This window comes from Chenopodium album, chromosome 10 (genome assembly GCF_948465745.1).
Source record: "Chenopodium album chromosome 10, dcCheAlbu1.1, whole genome shotgun sequence".
Classification (NCBI taxonomy): domain Eukaryota; kingdom Viridiplantae; phylum Streptophyta; class Magnoliopsida; order Caryophyllales; family Amaranthaceae; genus Chenopodium; species Chenopodium album.
Genome location: NC_137843.1, coordinates 37214491 through 37236552, shown reverse-complemented (window position 1 = coordinate 37236552; position 22062 = coordinate 37214491). Strand labels below are relative to the sequence as shown.

At 35.8% G+C, this 22062-nt stretch overlaps 2 protein-coding genes across 3 annotated transcripts; one reads left to right on the top strand and one right to left on the bottom strand.

Moving 5' to 3' along the window:
- Positions 1-2613: 2613 nt before the first annotated feature.
- On the bottom strand, positions 2614-4928 carry LOC145565172 (protein FAR1-RELATED SEQUENCE 5-like). The gene is made up of 2 exons (XM_081625254.1): positions 4308-4928; positions 2614-3492 (listed from the first exon to the last, which is right to left on the bottom strand). Exons 1-2 carry the CDS (start codon positions 4926-4928, stop codon positions 2614-2616), a joined length of 1500 nt encoding a protein of 499 aa, XP_081481380.1.
- A 1133-nt stretch (positions 4929-6061) lies between these two features.
- LOC145563908 (protein farnesyltransferase subunit beta-like) lies at positions 6062-21469 on the top strand. 2 transcript variants are annotated; one of them, XM_081624300.1, is made up of 15 exons: positions 6062-6200; positions 6629-6770; positions 6865-6951; positions 7895-8000; positions 11012-11047; positions 12370-12452; positions 12790-12843; positions 16372-16423; positions 17461-17525; positions 17683-17739; positions 17845-17917; positions 18756-18842; positions 18946-19087; positions 19641-19768; positions 20842-21469. In XM_081624300.1, exons 2-15 carry the CDS (start codon positions 6649-6651, stop codon positions 21076-21078), a joined length of 1329 nt encoding a protein of 442 aa, XP_081480426.1. In that variant the 5' UTR covers positions 6062-6200; positions 6629-6648; the 3' UTR covers positions 21079-21469. The 2 variants fall into 2 exon arrangements, with proteins under 2 accessions (XP_081480426.1, XP_081480427.1); XM_081624301.1 differs by lacking the exon at positions 6062-6200 and having other exon boundaries at positions 6632-6770; positions 7895-7989.
- Positions 21470-22062: the final 593 nt, after the last annotated feature.

Sequence of the window (22062 nt, the reverse complement as noted above, 5' to 3'; positions counted from 1 at the left end):
TTCGAGCTCGACTAGTAGTCGGAAGTCATGCGATTATATTTTTGTAACTAAATTGGTAAAAATAATAAGTAAAAGTAATTAGGAATGGGCCAAACCTACTCTTATGCTTCTCCAAACTGGTAGTGATAAGTGAAACATAATTTTTGGTATAATTAGAGCTGAATGTGAAGTCACCAAAATCCAAAACCCCAAATTTATATAATGAAAGTACACAATATAATTTAACCACATTCAAATTAGACAAAATGTAATTTAACCACATTCAAATTAGAAAAAATAGGATACAAAATAAGATACGAAATAGGAAGTAAATATGTGAATACTACTTCAGCCCAATCCAAAAGCCCAAATGTGAGTAGGTGGCAGGCTAAAGTCGTAATCACCTAGTCAAAAATAATATCTAAATCCACTAACTATGTAGATAGGGAAGAAGGGTTGAACCACAGGAAAACAAGTCAATTTATTCCTAATAAATCTATATAATCTAGATTATCAAGTAACCAATTTGTTATTATAAAGGAGAACTAAACTACTAGTAGTAAAAGTGGAAAGGAATAAAAAGTAGGAGGAAAATCAAGGAATAAAAGACCTAGGGCATAGGTTCACCAATAAATAATATTCCAGGGTAAAACATAATAATCAATCATCAATGCATCAATTAATCATATCATAAAGGGTTTTCACTACGTATTACAATCACAGAATTAATCTACCGGTATTAAATCTCATCTCTCGAATCTCGACTTAACCATTTATAAATTAACCTGCCTATTGAAACTAGACCTAAACATCAATTCTCATCTCTCGAATCTCGAATCAATATTGTCAAACTCATGCATAAAAGATCAGGCCTAATCTAGTCACAAAGCATTAAATCAATCAATAGGAAATTAATCTAGCATTGACAATCAACAACAATAAATTACCCCTTCATATTATTTATGGATCCCTATAAACCCTAGAAAGAAAACTACTCAGACATAATTAAATATAAACTAAACAAAGCAATTAAAGGAGACATAATGAAAGAAATAAAGTAAATAGCTGAGATTAAAGAAGAAGAAATCGTTACCAAAGTAATCAGAATTAAGGAGTTGAATTAAGAACAAAGTTGTAGAGAGTAAAAACTAAGTAGATAGAGAAAGTCTAAGAGAAGAGGTCCTAAAACAAAAGCATTAAATCATAGTTATACAAAAATAATCCTCCTAAATAAAACTAAGATAAATCGCTGGAATCAGCTCCTAAAAACCTCGCGTCCGATCGGGCCCGCCTTTTTCTTCGCCCACTCGTTCTGGGCATCTATACTGGACTTGGATTGGGCTTCATTCTTGGCCCAATTCGAATCTCCACTTCGGGTCTTGATTACTCGGTGTCCAAATGCAATTGGTCATGCCTTCAAATGCTCGTAGTTGTACCGCAATAATCCTAGGAAAAAGCTCCAAAGATGCAATTTCCTACAAAACTCAACCAAAACTACGAAAACACTAGAAAACACCAATTAGTAATAAAAGTGGCTCTAAAGAACCAAAAACACTACTAATTATGACCAAGGGACGAGGGTAAAACACTATACATAATAGACATATCAGTAGACTACTATTAGGGACTCATCAACATTTTCATGAGTACTTGCCCAATCCAAAAGCCCGAATGTGCCAGCCCAATCCAATTGCCCAAATTCAAATATTAAAAGTTCATACAACAAAGAAAGCATGTTCAACCCCAATGAACCCCATTACGCTGGATGAGCTCATCATCAACATACATAGCATCCGGATCTTCTTGGCAATCACCATTAGTGGTAAATGCAAGTCCATCTTCTCCTATAGCTTGGTGGTTCAATTGATTTCCAAGAGTGTCTTCACTGAACTGAAAATACAAAACTCAGTATTAAATCAAAGCTCATATTTATGCAAAACAGAAGTTGTTAACAACACATGAACTGATCAAATATACCAGCCCTTATTGTCCCAAGCTGTGATCGAAGTCTATCTACCTTGCAATAGCTTGATCAGACAATTGTAAAGTTTCAACTTGTTCCTTTTTCTTAGCTCTATCCTTTTGACGTTGCTTTTCTTCATAGTATTTCCTCCTTGCATCCTTCTGTCTACACGCTTCTTCAAAGGTGGTCATAAACCTTGAAGCTCTAGCACACCCAAGACCCCTATTTGAAGGTGGATCCTTAATGCTAACTCCAACACCAGTTTGCTGTGATTCAACCACAATCGTAAGATCAAGTTCATCAGTTCCCGCACCACTATATCCCCCTATGACGCTCCTACCAACAGAAGAAGGAGTGGCAAAGACATTAGGGCATACCAGTACCTTGTTAGTGCTCTGGGGTGTGTTATTTGTAATGACTTCACCAACACTGGTTAAGGGAAGTGTAGGTTTCACAATCTCCTTAATCTTCAACTCTAAGTCTCGTAAGCCTGCAATGACCGTGGCAAAAGCTTCATCCTTCTCACAAGCAAGATATGAAATGGCCTCGAATACAAGGTTCATCTTGTCAAATCGAAGTACATCCGCAGTCTTAGATAAGTCATGGTACGCAACTTTAACTCTAGTATGCTTGCGGTAAATATCTTTACGCCACCTATCCAAGATGTACTTCTATGGCACGTTAGGAACATGTTGTACTTCTAGAGCGTTGATGCAATGCCTGCAAAGAATCCCATTGCATTCGAACATCTTGCATTCACATTCCACTTCCTCACTTTTTGCATTGTACAAAACCCGGTAAATTCGCCACCTTGCCACAGGCTTTTCTTTTTTTTCAAATTCATTCCAAGCATAGACTCTGTCTGTAATTAGGTGCTTATAGCACCCATCCCCAAGCTCTTGCAAGCTACTACAATTACAATACATCAATCTCTTACACTCTCGTTGCACCTCCATGAATTTTGCATCTGTGTATACATTCCTGAACGTCTCTTCAATCTTGAAATCTGTTATTAGTCCCCGAGGATACAAAGCTGAATTACCATCTGCCAACCTCTCTACTTCCCTGCGGTGCTCCATAGCCCTCACATATTTCTCTGCAAAGTCACGGAGTCCGGTATTTCTGTTGAAAAATTCATCAAAAAAATTATGAATACTTTCTGACCTCTGGGTGGTCTTCATTCCAGCCCAAAACATGTGCTTCATGGCCGCTGGTATCCACATTTCCCGCTCTGAATACAAAATAGCAAGCCAGAAGTTACTCTCCAACTTATAGGTGGCTATAAAATCCTTCCACCTCAACTCAAATTCTTCCATACTCAAACTATCATAAATGATATTTTTGAGCACCTCTTTGAAATATGTATATCCTTTACACTTCCCTAACTTAGAACCAAATTTGTCAGTGATATGCCAAAGACACCATCTATGCCTAGTTTGCGGCATAACATCCTTCAATGCTTTTCTCATGGCTGGGTCTTGATCTGTCAAAATAGCCATGGGAGGATTGGAGTTCCCCCAACTGCATCTAACCAGGTTGAAAACACCCACCTATTATAACAAATTAAACAATTACGCATATTAATATCTTAATCAAACTAAACCAATTCGGGTTTATGGATGAAAGAAGGCACAAAATTACAAGAGGACAGCAGAAGAGGACAAAAAGAAGAATTTTCTATGATTTTTGTGTGTATAGCCATTTGGCAGAATAGGACATGTTTCTCTGATTGCTAGGGTAACTGTGGGCAAGGGGTGACTTAGTATTTAATGGGGAAGTAGGGTATTGTAAGGGGTATGTGGATTTTGATGTTAATATACTGTAGTGAGTAGCCAGCTTACCTAGTCTACAGCCAGATAATTGAATCACTAAGGTGACTTATAAAGACAACAACAGCAGCATTGTAAACAGATATTTACAAAGGTAAATGAATCACAAAATTATAACTCACTTGAAAGTTTCAGTGGTTTCCCGCGATATTAGTGCACAACCAAGCAATGTTGTCTGCCCATGATGGTTAACGCCAACAAAATTGGCAAAAGGTAAATCGTATTTATTTGTGAGGAAGGTCGTATCGAAACACACGACGTCACCAAAATCATTAAAAGCAGCCTGACTCCTAGGATCTACCCATAAAACATCCTGCAGAACCCCATTCCGATCCAACTGCTGCATGTGAAAAAATTCTTGTTGTTGTTTTGCATCATTTTAAAATAACTCATCATTGTATTTGCATCACCATCTTTGAATTTCAATTTCTTCTCCCTAGCCCTCAAGTTGTGCAAGTCCTTCTTAGTAAATTGCATATTTTCTAAGTCATTCCTCTCGGCAGCAATCATATTATGCATTGTTGAAGTGCTAATACCGACTCATCACCAAGTTGAAGCCTACGCTTAACATATGGCACTTTCTCCAATTCATCCAACCTGTACTTTGGCACAAACATTGCTTTAGATGGGGTGGGATTATGGTTAGTATGCTGCAAAACTAAATTCTTCAGCTCCCATCTACCATTCTCCAACAGCTTTGCATACACCTTTGCACCATAACCGCATTTTTTCGACTTTTTGGTTGTCGCAGGTTCACCTTCTAACTCCCTTGACACTCTCTTTCCACCAACCCTCCTTCTAGAATCTGGTTTACCAGCACAGTCACATTTCCAGGTTATGGCACGTTTTACCTTCACTCCTTGTACCAACTTATAAGCACTTTGAGCAAGCACTACCCCAAATCCTTCTTGCTTCCCATATGCATTGTAAAAAACATCAGCTTCTTGCCATGAATTAAAAATCATTCCCACCTCAGGGGGATCCACCCTAACACAGTCCATGTTCACCATGTTCGGAACATCAGCATTCTCCTCCTTCTCATCTGGAGTGCAATAACCTCTAGTGTCACCAGTCCCCTCTGCAATAATCTCATCCGTTTGTTGATCATACTCCACTATCTCATCCATTAATTCATCATACTCCACCATCTCCTCCATTTGTTAAACATAATCACCATACTCACCACCAACTGCCATTTACACCTATTTACAATTATATTCAAACAATTGTAAGCCACAAATTTTGACAATAAGTTCACAACAAATTATGTCAATTTTAAAAACCGACAAATCAGAAACGCAAAACTCAATTCAATGTTACAATTGTTGGAATATAATGATAAGCATTATGATATTCTATTTTATATAATACTTAACTATGCTCGTTATTTAATATCTTCCCCTTAATTGTAGGAAGTTAGGCCTAGATTATAGCCTTACCATACCAAGTATAATTATGTATATAATTGCCTTTGAAAGGAAAATACAGCTTTAAACCATCATCAACATACAGATAACAAACCCGCACAAATCATAAGATTCAACACAGCCACCGGTTGATACAAATCATGCATTCATCACATATTGTACACAACAAAACCAATTGGATGAATTTGAGCGACTAAAATAAATTCCTGGAACGAGTGTTAGATTAGCATGTACAAATTGCATAACCAATTGCACGAGTATAAGATTTGTAGGAAAAAAACATACAATTCACACACATTACCAACCATTTACTATACACAAATTCAATGCCATTGCTTCATTCAATTGATTCAACATTAACCAAAAATAGAAATACAATTTAACTACACTTACAATGTAAACGAAGAAGGCTTTGATTCAACAACTCCAACACCCGAAATTCGCAAACAAGAACCGAATTTCGGAAACAAGATTACAGAAACCCTAATTCGCCCAATTCATTATCAAACAGGACACTGGAAATCCACATTGTAAATACACAAACCCTAGCTTTGCAACCCCATTAGGAATTTCTAGATGTGTAGGAATTTGAAGGCATACTCTTACTCTGAGTGGAAGAAAGACGAGGAAGAGAGGAGTTGAGTTTCAGTTTGTGAACAACCCAAAATGAAAAAGAGTAACGGGCAAAATTGTTCAAAAAGGGACACTATATGTCAACGGGAACAAAAAAACCCGCGTATTCAAATACATGTATAGCAATACATGTACTCCGTATAAAGTGCACTCAATACTACACGCAGGACCCACAGGCTAATTGTTTAATGTATTTAATGTGTGCTTGGCCCAGCACCGTGCTGGGCTAAGAGTTTGCCTCCGTTCCTATTTCCTAATTCCTACCTCTCTCAGACTCTCAGTTATTCGTTGGAGCGCACTCAACGTTCTCCATTGAAGCGTTCTCCGTTGAATCTTATCCTTGTATCCCCCATTGAAGCAGCTTCTAAGGTAAGTTGTTTGTTGTTGTCATCATCATATCAATTTCACAATCTAGGGTTTATATTTGATCTAATCTAATTTAATTATCAGTGCTTTAAGTTTAGGGTTCGTAAATTCTTAGTTTATGAAACATCATATCCAAAAGATAAGAAATTTGTGAGCGTAATTTGATTATTGAATCAAATATCCCTAAAATTATGTATTTTTCGAGATAATTCAATATGAAATCAAATCTCTTTACCCTGGGCCTAGGGCGGCTGTCCCTCCTGCCCTGCCTCAGGGACGGGCCTGGCCGTTATTCTAATGTGGATTATATAAACACCTAATCAACAGAGATTTTCTTCCTCTTTGTTGTCTTTGCTGTCGAAGCTATCTGCCATTGCGTCACATACAAAGCTTTACAAATTTGATTTGTTGAACTGTAATTTTTATAATAGGTTGTGAGTTTTCCTTAGCAATGGAGGCGGCACCGGAACCGAACGTCACGGTGACAATGAGAGAGCAAGGGATGGTGGAGTCTAAAGTCTTTAGCATCTACCAACATTTCAATGATCTCCCCAGGAGAGCTCAAACTGTCATGTATTCTTTGCTATTTTTTTTTCTTTCTTTATGTTTGTATGAAGTATATTTTTTTTTGTTATGATTCTCAATTGATTATTGCCTCTTTTTTCAGGATGGAAATCGCGAGTGATAAGCACGCCGAGTATCTCACCAATGGCCTTAAATGGCTTCCTGCTTCGTTCTGTGTTCTTGATGCCAAGTGCGTTTTCTTTTTCCCCTTGATACTTATGCACTTTTAAGTTTTAATTTTATGTTTAGATAGGTACGGACTACGGAGTAAGAGTTAAGATAAGTTATGCTAATTATTCAGGATGTGGTCTTGTTTTTTAAGTAACGGTTTGAGGTTTGATGAAATATGGCTGTTTGGCTAAGCACTCCATAGTGTTTAAGGTGGTGGTTAGTCGTACAAGTTGTGTTTAAACTTTTCTTGTTATTGTTAAAGTGGCAGTGCTTGAAAATAATGTCCGTAGTATCAAAATTGAACTTGAAAACAAAAATCTCTAGAAACTTAGTCTTGGTCCTTCAATTAAGTTGCCTCCCTTTGCAAAATAGTAGGTATAAAAATTGAAAAGCAAGGTACCCATGGAAGGAAGTACGATTTGGTTATAGGTGCCATTGAATAGGAGTCATGTGGCAAGTAGAAGATAATGGCCAATCTCCATAATTGGTTTTACTTTACATTGGAAAATTTTGCCACAAAATAATTATCATAATGTAAATTCTATGTCAAAGTACATGGAGGATGAAAGTTAACATACCATAATAAAAGTAACACACACATATTACGAAGTATACAAATTCAACTTCTAATCTGCTAGACACTGATATTTTGAACTGCTAGTTTTATAGGTAACAGTCACCACTCACCAGCTAGTATAACCTACTCTTGTAGCTTAAAAAACCACAACTGCTAATTTAAAGACTGAGGCCGAAATGGTTAATGTCTATGATCTTAGGAGCTACTAGAACGAACCGACAAAATAAGCAAAACCAACAACGTATTATAGACTACAGAGTATCGCTTACAGTGAAAAATCTATGAGAACTAACTCATACCTTCATCATCCTTCTTCCACATCCCACAATCTCATCCAATGCGCCACCTATGGAAAGTTTTGAAAGATGATACCTTTGTTGTGCAGTCGACCATGGCTTTGCTACTGGATCCTTCATTCACTTGCTCTTTTGGGTGAATCTTTTGATGACAACTTGGAACGTGATGCCGTTGATTTTCTCGGTCAGTGCCAGGTTCGGTTTCATTTCATTTCATTCTTATTCATTCAATTTGTTACATAGTTTGGGGGAGCTTTTTAACTGATCATGGTGGTGTGACTTAACAAATTGTAACTTTTCAAAAACAGTGTACAATTTATGCAAGATTTACTTTTTTCACAAGTTTTTGTCTTTTCGTATTACTATTGTTGTTGTTGGTTTTTTTTTTTTTTTTTTTTTTTTTTTTTTTTTTTTTTTTTTATAGATTATTCCTAGGTTATTATGGACTACAAACTCATTCCTTTAAAATTCGATATGAACATTTGAGCCAAGCTAGGCCAATTTTTTTTTCTCTTGGCCCTCATATTGGAGATATGTGTAGCTTATAATATGGATTGATGTGATGTAACAAAGATACACATGTTTCATAGATGATTTGCTGTTATTTATTTTCTTAGGAGGATATTGCGGCGTAGTTTTGAACGAAGTTCGGAACGCATGTCTTTAAGTTCAGGAAAGGATTGATTATATCACATGCGTTGCTGTCCAAGTGTAGGTTGCGGCTTTGTTTTTCGATGGTGTTGTTCTCCTAGATTTGGAAATTGTCTCATTATGGTTCGGGTCCTTTGTGCTTAGAACCAATTAGAGCATAGAACATACTCCCTTTGTCCCTTTTTTGTTTATCATATACTTCTTTTTGAAATGTCCTTTTGAAGTTCCATTACAATATTTGATAAATTTTACCACTTGTAACTTCACTTGCTCTCTCTACCTCTCTCCTCATCAATCCCACTCGTAAGTCGTAACCCATGTACATACTTTTACTTTGCTTCTTAGAACAGTGAACTTTGCTCTATGGGGAACCTTGTTTGGTAAAGTTCACCACTTGTAACTCCACTTGCTCTCTCTTATCTTTCTCCTCATCAATCCCACTTGCAACCGGCCGTGTGCACAATTTTACTTTGCTTCTTAAAAAACTGAACTTTTCTCTATGGGGCAATAAAAAACGGATGGAGGGAGTCCAGTTTTGCATAGTTGGCATGTCCCAACAAGAACATTCCAATGGCTCATAGCACGAGAGGCACACCAGTGGGCCTAGCATGGACTTCATTTTAAAATTTGGCATGAGCCTGTTAAGAGCATGATGGGCTTGGCTGGATTCTTCTGTTATAATTTTAATCAGTTGATAAAAAGTTCAGAAGTTATTAAAGGATTAAAGGAGCCTGTTGGCACCTTGATTTACATGGCCCCTTTTTATGGAAGATCGACACGAATTTGGCAGGATACAAATATTGCTTGTCCCTAACCTGGTACTGTTGTACCATACTATCCAGCTTTGCTTAGTGTATTTATTTTTAAATTGAAGATTTGTTATGATATTTTTTTAATCCATTCATGAGCTTACCATTACATTGTAACTTTGGCATTGCCTAGGTCATCAAATGGTGAAACATCCTAAACTTAACTATCGATCACTCTAATAAAAGCAAAGTGATGAACCTGGTTTCTCTCACTAGGCTCCAATTTAGGGGAGAGGGCTAGGGGAGAGGGCTGAGAGATATTTATAGTTTTGCCTCCATGTGGAGGAGTCATGGAGAACATGGGTTATCCTATGGTGTTTGGCATCAATTTATCTAGGAATCTCTTCTAGGAAATCCGTTCGATTGCTATATAGGTTGGTTGGTTGTTTATTTTTTGTTTTTTTTTTTAATTTTTATTTTTTATTTTGTACTTACTAGGGTTGGAGATTTTAGATGCTAATGCTGTTGCAGATAGAGTCACCTCAACGCTATCTTCCAAATTTCTTTAGTAGGATCATACATGCATTTCATACTCTCTAAGTAAAATTTTTTTGTGGGTTTTCGCACTTCAGGTATTTGTGGTTAATATCCCATTTAAAATTTCTATACTTAGGAATTTTCTATTTTAGGAACTTACTGATATAGAAATTTGCTAGTGTAACAAGCTCAAACATGGTCAGAGTTAATGTACGTGGTCAAACATAGCAGTGGAGGTGGAACATGGGTAAATATCAAGTTGGATGAGACTTTGAAGACTTATTGTTGAATTTCATATCCTTGTGTCACTAGAATCGTAGTTAGTTTTGTTGAAGTGAGTTCTTATCTTGTTGAATTTGGATTAGATATGATTAGTTTTAGTGTTGGAATAAGGAACAAATCCTAGGCTTACTAGGAGTTAGTTAGACTTGAATTGTTTTGATATGCTTATGTCATCTCAGTTTAGGACAATAGATTAATATACAACTGCAACTTGTATGAACCCTCTGACCATGACTTTTAAGATCTATCCAGTTACATGATAAAATTCACGAGTACTTAGACCAAATTCGAAAGTTCGTTCTACTACGTGTCTGATGCGGGAGACCATGATACTGTGTTTTTTTTAAACTAGAAAGTATCCTTAAGTTCAATTTAGAATGAGGAAAGTGAGGAAATGTCAATTTTATATATGCTGATTTTAAATTTAGGTAGTTCTCCTCTTGCTTTAGGCGTAAAACTAGGAACAAGTTGGTTAGATAACATTTTGACACCGCTTAACTCTCATACTAGAAACATATTGCAATTAATGTTAGAAGCTTTCTGTTATATTTGCTTCTCCTTACCCTCTCATGTTTGTTATTGAAGACGACATTGTATAGAAGTTTTAGTAACAAGAAGTGTGGTGGATTAAATTATGAAAGGAAAGTGGGAAGTGGAAATTGGAAATTGCTTAGCGAGAATAGGTTCGTAGCCAAGGTAGGGCCACTCTGGCCTCGCAACCATTGAAGACAATGCAAATAGATAATTCTAATTTGACATAAGTACAGGGTTTTTTGAGGCTAAAAGATCACAATTTAGATAATGGCCTAGTGCCTCTAAATGTTTGTCTTTCGTGTTTTTTAACTTCTAATGTTGCTTTCATAAGTTGAAATTTTGCATCACATCTCTTGGTTTTCATGTGAACCCCAGTTAACATAGCAAGTCTTTTGCTGTCTTTCTTTGTTTGGCTGATACTAATTTTATCATTTTTGTTGAATTTGGATGCAGGACCCACATGGTGGATATGGTGGTGGACCAGGACAGGCAAGTATCTTTTTCAATTTGCATATAGCTTATCAATCTATCTTGATCATTTTTAATATGTATCCTTTTTCAACCCAACTAATAGTTATAAAATTACTGAACAAATAGTTACAAAATAATGAGCATATAGCTCAAATCTTATGAACATATATACTACTTACATAATTTTGAGCTAAATGTTCAGTTTCTTTGATTTGTTCATAATTTTAAACTACATGCTTATTTTTTATGAATTGTTCTTATATATTGAACTATACAAATTATATGCTCGTAATATATGAACTGAATGTTTGTAATCTATGAATTAAATTCACAGAATCATAATTTTGAGCTATCAGTTCATACGAAACAACTTGTTTGTTCAGGAAATAATTCTTAGGTATCATCCATATGCAAAAAATTCTTGTGCCAGTGAGCCGTTATGAACTAATATATCTTCAAGCAAGAAAAGTCAAGTAACACCCAACTTTGTTATTCTGACTCCATTTTTCCCCAAGTAGCCTTGTCAAAAACTCTCTGAAAAGTTTATGAAATGCTTTGATTATTAACCTAAGACACACTATCTTGAAATACATATTTAAGTGAAATCAAAGTGGGAACAGATGATAATTTAATGTGAAATATATGCTTATAAATGCTTTGGAGATCATACAAGGCCCGGAATACTTTTTATGAATGTCTTGTCCTTGCACCCATTAAACTTAGCACGGCCTGCTACAGAAAATATAAACCCTAATGTGTCTAATTCTCGAACAGTTGAACATGTATCCTTTTTAATTTTTTATTCCTAGTGTGCCACCACATTGCAAACAAAATCTTTATCCTCTCTTAAGCAAGCCAGTATTTTATCGTCCTTAAGCCCATCAAAGCTCTTCCCAAACAAGGCTATAACGCTATAAGCACCAAATAGAAAAAAACATGGAATAGAGAGTAAATGATTAATGTAGTTTTCCTCCTTAATGCACAACTCCAATGTCTTGCAATAAAAAACTCTTTTTCTTAAGAATCCTGAGTCGAGTCTGCTCTTTTACAACTGCCCAACAGAGAATCAAAATATTTAAGGATGAGTTTTCGAACGACTGTGAGGTTTCTATCATTAACATAAGAGGAGGACTACCTATGTGGATATTTTTTCTTTTAGGAGGAGAAAGTGTTTAATATTTTATATTAAACACTTATTATTTTTTTTTTATTCAGAAAAACAGCTTGTCACTTGCTACATATTTCTCAGTACTCTTCTCTTTTATCTTTTTATTTATTTATTTATTCATATATGTGTCTATTTACATACGACTGAGTGTCTTAACAATTCCAATTTTCAGATGCCTCATCTGGCAACTACATATGCTTCTGTGAATTCACTTATCACACTGGGAGGGCGCAGTGCATTGTCATCTATTAACAGGTGACTATTTTACTGAATTAGAACTTTTGTTTCCATTGTTATCATTTCATACATACACATGAACAAACACCACACACATTCCAAGACATCTAACTTGTGAAATAATTGGCTTGCTAGCGTAACTGCTTAAATTTTTTTTTCATACATACGCAATGGGGAAAGACTTTTTTCTTTCACTTCTTTCTTGGAAACCCAAGTATACTCCATAAATTAAGGGTATCTTGGGAACCTGTGACCTAAAGACATGATATCCAATTGTGGAAAAGTGCATTAACTCGTGCACACACTCATGCGCATAGTATCAACATCATTACTAAGACTATGTTTTATTATGCAGAGATAGATTGTATGCGTTCTTGCAGCGAATGAAGGACCCAAGTGGGTCATTCAGGTATAGTAACTATTATCTTCTTTCTCAAAAGCTTCTCTGTTCGTTGCTATAAATTGTGCCCCACCCCTCTTTTTTTTATGACAAATCTGGTTCGATGGCTATTTTGTTCCCCACCCTCCCCCTTTCGTGGTTCTTTTTCATATTTTTTGTCCCACCCTTCCTGTAATGGTTCATCTTTCATATGCAGCTTCATTCCTTTTACATTTGAGAAAGACTTGCACTTTGTTTGAATAGCAAAGTGGAAGGGAAGGAAGAGTAGGGGGAAGCTGGAGCTCCATTGTACCTCTAAATTTCTAATTTTGGAGAGAGAGCTATCAAGAGGGGGGGGGGGGGGGGGGGAGGAGGAAGGGGAGGGAGAAGGTGGAGCTACATTTTCCCTCCAATTTTGTTTAATTATTTATTTTCCAATGTTGGAGGGTTGGTGTTATAAAGAGGGAGGGGAAATGGATCCCTCCCGTTCTCTTCCCTTCCTTCTCCAAAATTACATTCTTCCAAACAAAGTGTAATGATTACATGCTTCCATTAGTGTCACAGTGTTTTAATGGCTGGATTTTTTAGGTGGTCATTGAGTTAAAATATAGGAAAAATTGGTAAATCTAATCCCAACTTTTGCCCGTTTGCTCAAAATAATCTCAACTTTGTATTATTTTTAAATAATTCGAACTTTGGGGGTTATTTATTTTAAATGGTCCTAACCGGTCACCCATTATATCAGGTTATGGGACACATGGCACCACATGATTGGTTGAAAAAAAAAAACAAAATTTAATAAACCCAGGCCCCCCACCCACAACTACTAGGAAAGGCAACGGGTCGGATTCGGATATCCAACCCGATTAATATACGGACTATAAATTCAGGTCCGAGACCGAATCCCAGTCCGGGTTAATAACCCCCGAGTCCGAATCCGATGGATTTTTGGACCTCCAAACTGCCGGACCTCCGAATCCAAATCCGGCAGAGTTACACCATAAGCTATAATATCAACAAACAAAAATGTATAAATTTATATTCAACCTTCAAATTTTACAGCAAATGCAAAAATATGAGTGTTTTATATGAAATCACATATTGTGGAAAAGAAATTCAAACAAAAAAAGTAAAAAACAGCCCAAGTCAGAGATTATTAGAAGGCACCCAAACACAATAATCTTGTTAAATTGCTAAGTAGTAGTGACTTTGATTCTTCAAAATTATTATGATAGATATTCTCTTGGATTACAGTGAGATATTAAGAAATTGGACTTTGAGAGAGGAGAGAGGAGAGAGAAAGAGTTGAGATTGAAGGAAAATGAATAAATGAAAGAGGGGTGGCAGCTACATGTGAAAAGTGAGGAAGGAGGGTTGTTAGGGTTTTAATATATGTAGTTGTTAGGGTTTTAATATATGTACAATATTTAAATAAAAAATAAGTGCATGTCTTACTCTTTGTCGGACTCGAGTCAATCGGATCGGACCCTACATAGGATCCGAGTTCGATTCGGCTCCCATTCAGAGTCGGATTTCATTTGGTGGATTCGGATTTTTTTATATTAGATTCGGATCAGACTTTTTTCTCTCGATCGGGTCAGATTCGAATCGAATTCGAACTAAATTGCCATCCCTAACTACCACCCACCGTCTGCTTACGGAGCCCCCAACCACTGTTGTCTACCCTCCCCTCACGTCAGCACCGACTACCAGACCCTCCCTCCTTCACGGCGATGCCGGTGCTTCCCTCCTTCCCCCTTAAATCACCTAACCTCCACCGCAAAAAAAAAAAAAAAAAAAAAAACCCAAGAGCCCCATCGTACAATCCCCCCCAATCGATGCTCCCCCACCCTTGGAGCCTTAGAGCTAGGGTTCCGAGGGTGGGGAGCGCCGATTTGGGGGGGGGGGATATGTGGTGGGCTGGTTTTTTTTTTTTTTTTTTTTTTTTAAGGGTTTGGGTTTAGACTAGGAGGTTTCACGGTAGAGGGTTTGGTGGTTGAGGGGGAGGGGTAGCACCCGAGTCAGTGTGGTGTGGGGGGGGGGACTGGGCGCAGCGGCGAATAGGGGCGGAGGAGTAGTGGGGCAGTGGGAGAAGGGGGCTGCCGGAAAGTTGGTGGTGGCCTAGTGGGGTTTTTTTTTTGTCAAGCATCACATGGTGACACGTGTCACATAAACAAAAAAAAAGAAGTTTATCTCTTTAACAGGCCACTTAAGTCCGTTTAAAGCGAATAACCCCTAAAGTTCAGATTATTTAAATATTATCCAAAGTCGGGATTATTTTGAGTGAACAAGCAAAAGTTAGCATTATTTTTATCAATTTTTCGTAAAATATAAAGGTAAGCTAAAAATTGTAGGAGCATTTGAAACTTATTTAAATTATTTGTTTCTAAATCCTACCTAATGTGATTTTAGGTTATTTCTAGTACCATCCCACCTAATATGAGATATATTATTTGATTTAAGGCTTCATTTTGTTGTCTAGGACCTAGATTAAAAGTTGTTTTGGGCTATTTTACATGGACTCGACACTTGACTCCTTTGTTTCTGTTTGTGAACACGACACAACCTGGTTCGGGTATGAAAACCGGGGTTAAACCTGACATTGTTCAGTCGGACACAATGGAGAGATAATAGAAAAACTTATTGCACAATGAAGAGAGAAAGGGAGAAAGGGAAAGACCAAATTGCAAGATAATAATAGTTGTCACGGTGTGGGGGTAGGTGAAGATGAAAGTTGGGTGGGAGTGTGGGATAACTATTATATAGTCACATGTTGACTTTGGTATCTGTTAGGAATTGAAATTCATTTTTTTAGCTTCTAATTTAGACGCTAGTTCTTCATTTTTTTTATTGGAAATTGAAGATATTTTAGTTTTTACACGCTATAACTTATTGAATTTTAATTTTTTGATAGATAAAACTAAATGAATTAAGTTTGCATCTTTATTGTCAAATTGCCTTTGGAAAAAAATTCTTAGAAGTAAAGATTTTTGTTGTGCTCCCTTATCCGTGTCCAAACCTCGGATAGAGACCCCGCGCTCTAATGGGATTGGATTGATTTATTGGACACTATCAGATCCTCCTATCCAAGTCCATGTAACATAGGTCTCGGCTTTTAAGTTTTATGTTGTTGTCACTCTAGATATTGGACTATGAACTATAGGAGAATGCTTACCGTTGTAAAAATCCGATTTGGAATGAAAAAAGAGTTTATCCACTTGATTACCTTGTTAAGAACTTCACGATCCTTCTTTTTTGGAACATCCTTTATTTTGCTGGTTCTTTCTTGACTCCATTAATGTCTACCATCTGCATTGGTTAGTGAGCCTAGCTCTTGAATTAAGGGCTTTACGGTCATTGTTAATATCTACCATCTCCATTAATATCTACCAACTTTGTAAATAAGGATAACATGAGAAAGCCAAAAATGTGTAGTCAAATAGGCATAAGGATGGTGACAATGTGACATTCTTGTAGGAATGTTGGAATTGTTATTTAAAATTTTCTTTTATAATTGATCTTTTATGTAGCATGCTTAGTTGTCTTTTGCCTTTTCAGAATGCATGAAAAGGGGGAAATTGATGTTAGAGCGTGCTACACTGCAATTTCTGTAAGATTTTTCTTATTTTGCAGTTTGATCTACGTTGCTTTTTCATTATGTGATTTAATGTACAAGTATCTTTATCTTACTATAGAGAACCTAAAGTGAAGTGTTAACTTAAATGATTGTTGGTTGAATGTGGGAATAATATTGTCCACTACTTGGGTATTAGGGATTTTATTTTTCATTTGTGATCATAGGCTATCTCAAAATGCATTAGAAGGTTAATTTATGCTTCTCACATTCGCTATTTGGTGGCTAATTTGGTATTAATAGATGGTTGTTATACTCTATTTTGAAAAGATGGGATCATTAATTTGTTTTAAGATGTGAGAACTTAGATCTTATTTAAGAATAGTTTATGAGATAACTATGGAATTTCTTGTGAGATAACAACTTCAATTGTCTCTTATTGTTGCAGCCCATGTTACCTGCCTCAATTGTTTAAACTTTAGGAATAGATATAATTGCCAATATTTAGGTTCAATTCTTTCATTTATGAAGTTGGGAAACACTTTTGAATTGGGGAGTAACATATTAGCTTTATCTTATAAGATAACAGTTTCAATTGTTTTTTATTGTTGCAGCCTATGTTACCTTCATCAATTGTTCAAATTTTAAGAATATACATTGTAATTACTGTAATTTAGGTTTAATTCTTACGTTTATAAAATTTGGAAACACTTTTGGATGGGGGAGTAAAATATTAGCTTGTAAGAGGACAACTGGAGTGTCTTATAAGATATCCTGATTGCAAAGTGATGAAGCAAAGAGTCCTAAATACTCCATAATTACAAATGATTAATCAATCAATCAAAGCTTTAGTCCCATAATTACAAATGTTCAAGTGGCATGTAAATGGATGGTAGTTGAATCATCCAATGAATGCAGGTAAGGAAAGCTAAGAGGTATACCTCATCATTGGAATCAAGGCTTTGTAATTGTTTTTATTGATGCTATCTACCTTGCTAAAAAGTAGTTTCTTCACCATGCCTGGATTATCATCGTGATTTCATCTGTGTCTAATAAATTCTTTTCCTTCCAAGGTTGCAAGTATTTTGAACATCTTGGATCACGAATTGGTGCAAAATGTTGGGGATTACATTCTGAGGTTTGTTGCATCTGGCTTTTGTTTTGTTTATTTTCCAGTTATTTCTGAGTTCATTCCTGTTTCCTCTTTAAATGATTAAAGGTTGGTATATACATGAATAAACAAATTGTGGCAGACTACATTAACTTTTCTTGATGTGGTGTGGATGTTTCTCCAGTTGTCAGACATATGAAGGTGGCATTGCTGGTGAGCCTGGTTCAGAAGCCCATGGAGGGTACAGTACTATTAATGACTATATGTTGTGGTTGATTTTAACTCTGCTGTTTTTCCCCTTGTTCCTTGTGCTTGATGTGACATAATGTATTTTGGCTTGCAATAGGTATACCTTTTGTGGATTGGCCACAATGATTCTTATCAACGAGGTTCATCGATTGGACTTGCCTGCTCTAATTGTAAGAATAATTCATATCCTGTTAAATCTATTTTTTGATCTTCCTCCCGTTGGTGAACAAAAGGAGGAAGATACTGCCTTTTCCCTTTGAAATATTATTTTGATTAAATATCTTAAAAACAAAAGTATCCTTTTACCATTTAATATGTACGATTTGAAAGTTATCATGATGAAGACGCAAACTTGAGGCCTATGTCATTGGATAGAAAGTTTGTGTATTTTGGGAGAAAAATAAAAAGAAAGGAGTGGTTTATCTTTTTTTGTTGGTTGGACAGTCTTTTAATTTTGTTTCCTCTCTTAAATTTATTCCTCATTCCCTATTTTTTGGAGAAAATAAAAATTAATCTTTATGATTGACAAATTTTGTCAATCTAGTGGCAAAATTGTAAATAAGTGTACTTTTTTTTTATTGTTCATGGACAAAACCGCTACTTGAATTAGCGGTTTTAGGGCATAACCGCTACTTGAAGTAGCGGTTTTGCCCATGAAGTAAAAAAGTGCACCTATTTACAATATTGCCACTAGATTGATGAATTTTGTCAATCATAAAGACTAACTGGGTTTGCCTCTTTTTTTTATCTCCTTTGAACTACCTTACTTTATTCTATGCTCTATATTTTCCCGAAACTAGTTGGGATATGTTGCAGCAATTTTTTTATTTTTATTTTTATTTTTTTATTATTGAAAAAATAAGAGAAATCAAGATAATTGATCAAATCTTATAGAGGATACGCATGTGCTGAAAATAAAATAAACTGTACTTTTTTTTTTCAGCAAGAGTTGTGATCTTTAGTATGTAACTCATGTATTTAGTGCTGATTTAATGAATCTCTAACCAGAATTGGGTTGTATTTCGTCAAGGAGTTGAGGGTGGATTTCAGGGGAGGACAAACAAATTGGTGGATGGTTGTTATTCCTTTTGGCAGGTGATGTTTTATATGTTGATCTGTCGTTTTTTTCACTTTTTTTTTCAAAAAAAAAAAAAAAAAAAATTCATACAAGGAACTGACATGTATTATCTGGTTCAAGGGAGGTATCTTTCCACTAATTCAAAGGTTGCTGCAAATTATTGAGGAGCAGCTGGGTATGATGTCAAATGGCTCTTCCAAAAGAAATCTTAACTTACCTGAGGAAATATGTCAAATGGATAGTAGCCACATTGGACAAAAAAGTAAGGATATTACTGGTTTTGTCTTTTTTTTTTTTTTTTGGTCACATATTTAATCTTTTTGTACTATCATTTCTGAAAGTTCTTGAAACCGCTCTTTCACTATAATCCATTTTTGGCAAACCCCTATTACTACCTTACCCCTCTTTACACTTGAATATTATCACCTTTCTACTCACTCTCTTCTTTATCTACATTTTTCCCTTACCCCCCCCCCCCCCCCCCCCCCCCCCCAAAACCATTTTACACATATTATTTACCTTTTTTTTTTTTTAACACTAACTCACTCTTTCTTTCCAATCTATATGTAATATAAGCGAGTCTGGTTGCTCATTTTTTAGAAGTTCTTGGGTTCAGTACTTTTGCTCACAAGCCTAAATTTGATACATGCCTCACATAGGCATATGTTTAAAGCCCATATATATGTCTAATTCTTGAATTAGAATTAGTTTAGGAATTTTTTCGTAGTCAGATAGGCTTTCCTTAAACTTGCTGTAGACGCTCGTTATTCTTATTATAAGCATGTAAGATTAAACTGGTGGTTTTATATCTGCAGGCCTACAAGATGTTCTTGATGTTGCTAATTTGTCTGACATTGGTTTTGAATTTGTCAAACGTTCAGCCAATATTGGACCCCTCTTTCACAACTTCGCTTTGCAGCAATATATAATTCTTTGTTCTCAGGTAGTTTTTAAATTGGGGAATTTCTTGGTATGGTTTAATTAATGATTTTATTTTTAAGTTGTTGCCGTAGGTACTAGAGCCTACTAGTAGCATGGTTGCCTGGTCTTGGGATATATTTTTTAGCATTTATAGTAAAATAAGGAGTATAATTTTTTTGATAGACAACTCAAAGAAGTAGAGTAACTTCCATATATTCAAACATTATAACCTTTTTTTTTTTTTTTTTTTTTTCCCCACTTTGGGCTTTCCATAAGTAGTCTTTCTCTTGTGCTTGTAGAGGTGAGATTGCAGACATTGCTCAAGGCAGGATTATTGGGTTATTATTTTTGCACTGCATAAATCACTCCATCTATTACGCAAGTCCATCTATGTATCACAAAATCTAGTTATGTAAAGTTTATGGTATTAAAAGTCACGTGTCAACTTAAAATATTTAGTATAGCTAAAAAAGAAAATCACTGTGTGAATTAGGAATGGAACATGAAATCTTTTCCTCAAACCCCTCAATACATCCCCATACAGGCATAAGCTATCTAATGAGAATTTAAGATGCATCTAATTGACATGGAAAAATTAAGTGCATGTCACCTATATGAACAAAAGTTCTAACTTGAGCTCACCCAATTGGAATTTTGGGCTGCCTCTCACTTGTTTGAGGTAGCTGCATATAATTAGTCGTATATCTGTGTATTAAATCAGTGGAGAATTTTGCAGCTGATGCTGCTTTTATGCTGATCAAGGTTGTGTCAATGTGTCATGGTGATAGATAGAAGACATATTTTGATAATGTGAAATAGTTTTGTTGAAATCACATCCATCTGAAAATCATCAATTGATCTAGTGATTTGGTAAAGCTACCTTCTTTTCCCACTCCTCCGGGAGATGGAAAATAGAGGAAAGGAAGAAGTGATAATATGCCTGCTATTCATGTTTGTTATTTATTAAGATATTTTTAACTACCTTTAACCCCTTTGATTATCTTAAACTTTTCACAGAGGTGGCATAATTAATTGTTGAAGCGATTTTTTTTTTTTTTTCCCCCTCAAATAAGTGAATGTGATTAATTGGTGCAGATTATGGATGGAGGATTTAGAGACAAGCCTGGAAAGAGCAGAGACTTCTACCACACATGTTATTGTTTAAGTGGTCTATCAGTGTGCCAGTATATCAGTTTGAAGGATGCTGACTCTTTGCCTACGGCGCAGGAAGTGCTTGGTCCGTATTCAAATCTCTTGGAACCAATACACCCTTTGTATAATGTTGTCCTTGACCGTTACTACAATGTTCATGAGTTCTTCTCACAATTTTAGAGTATCAGGTGATTATCTTCTGAATATTAGAAGCCATGGAGATAAGGGGAGCGAGGGAGAGAGAGGTTTATTGCAAAATAGTTTTAGTTCATGTATAACTAGGCGCAATCCAGCGATCTAGTGGTAAGTTGTTTGTATATTATGATGAATTGACGAGTATGGTCATTTACCAAATGCTTGATGCAAGTTGTTTGAGCCTTTTAGGGGTATTTTAAGTTATCGAAAATATAGGGTATCTGATAGACCAATACCCAAGATTGGATTAGAGTGTCCACTATAAGAAAGAGAATGGTGAATTTAACCAAATTGAGAATGTTAGACCAAAATACTATTTAACAACAACAATGATCTGGTTTTAACAATCTGGTATTAACAGAAGGTTTTATGTCTATGACTTCAAAGTTTATAAGTATTTCTTTTGACAATAATGTTTATAAGTATTTGAATAACTAGATTTGCTTAAATGGCATAGTGTGGCACCTGGCACTAGTTATTATTTTATTGCCCATAACAAAAATAAATTAATATTTATGTCTAACCATGCTTATTAGGAGGTGTTCTATTTTAATGTAGAGTAAAATGAATCTGAAATGCAAAATGAAACCCTGATTGTATGAGGTTGGAACATGAATCTAAAAACATGTTTATTTGTTATTAATTATGAGGCTCTCCAGACACAATGTTTGGGGGTTCATAGCCCTCTAGTGAAGTTGGATCTCATCCCACTTGAAGAGGATAGACCAACCGTACCCTTTCGAATGGGTACCGAGTTACATGGAATTGTGACTCAAATTGTAGTATTGAGCCAAGAATCCCTCTGGACTATTCTAAATTTGGGTCGTAGGGATTGCTCAATTTGTGAGCATTTAGTCTTGCTCGTAAGGTTTTCTCAATCAGGCCAAGGATTTTCGTTCCTTTTGCTACTTCCTTCCTTTGTCAAGTTGTATATGTGTATAAGGGTTTTATTTCAAGCTTTCTGTCCTA

Excerpts from the sequence above, each read along its gene's own strand:
- LOC145565172 (XM_081625254.1), bottom strand. The coding sequence starts at position 4,928 with ATGGAGGAGATGGTGGAGTATGATGAATTAATGGATGAGATAGTGGAG. Across the intron at positions 3,493-4,307 it reads TTCAACTTGGTGATGAGTCG|GTGGGTGTTTTCAACCTGGT; the intron begins GTATTAGCACTT and ends TTGTTATAATAG.
- LOC145563908 (XM_081624300.1), top strand. The coding sequence starts at position 6,649 with ATGGAGGCGGCACCGGAACCGAACGTCACGGTGACAATGAGAGAGCAA. Across the intron at positions 6,771-6,864 it reads AGGAGAGCTCAAACTGTCAT|GATGGAAATCGCGAGTGATA; the intron begins GTATTCTTTGCT and ends CTCTTTTTTCAG. Across the intron at positions 19,769-20,841 it reads ATATAATTCTTTGTTCTCAG|ATTATGGATGGAGGATTTAG; the intron begins GTAGTTTTTAAA and ends TAATTGGTGCAG.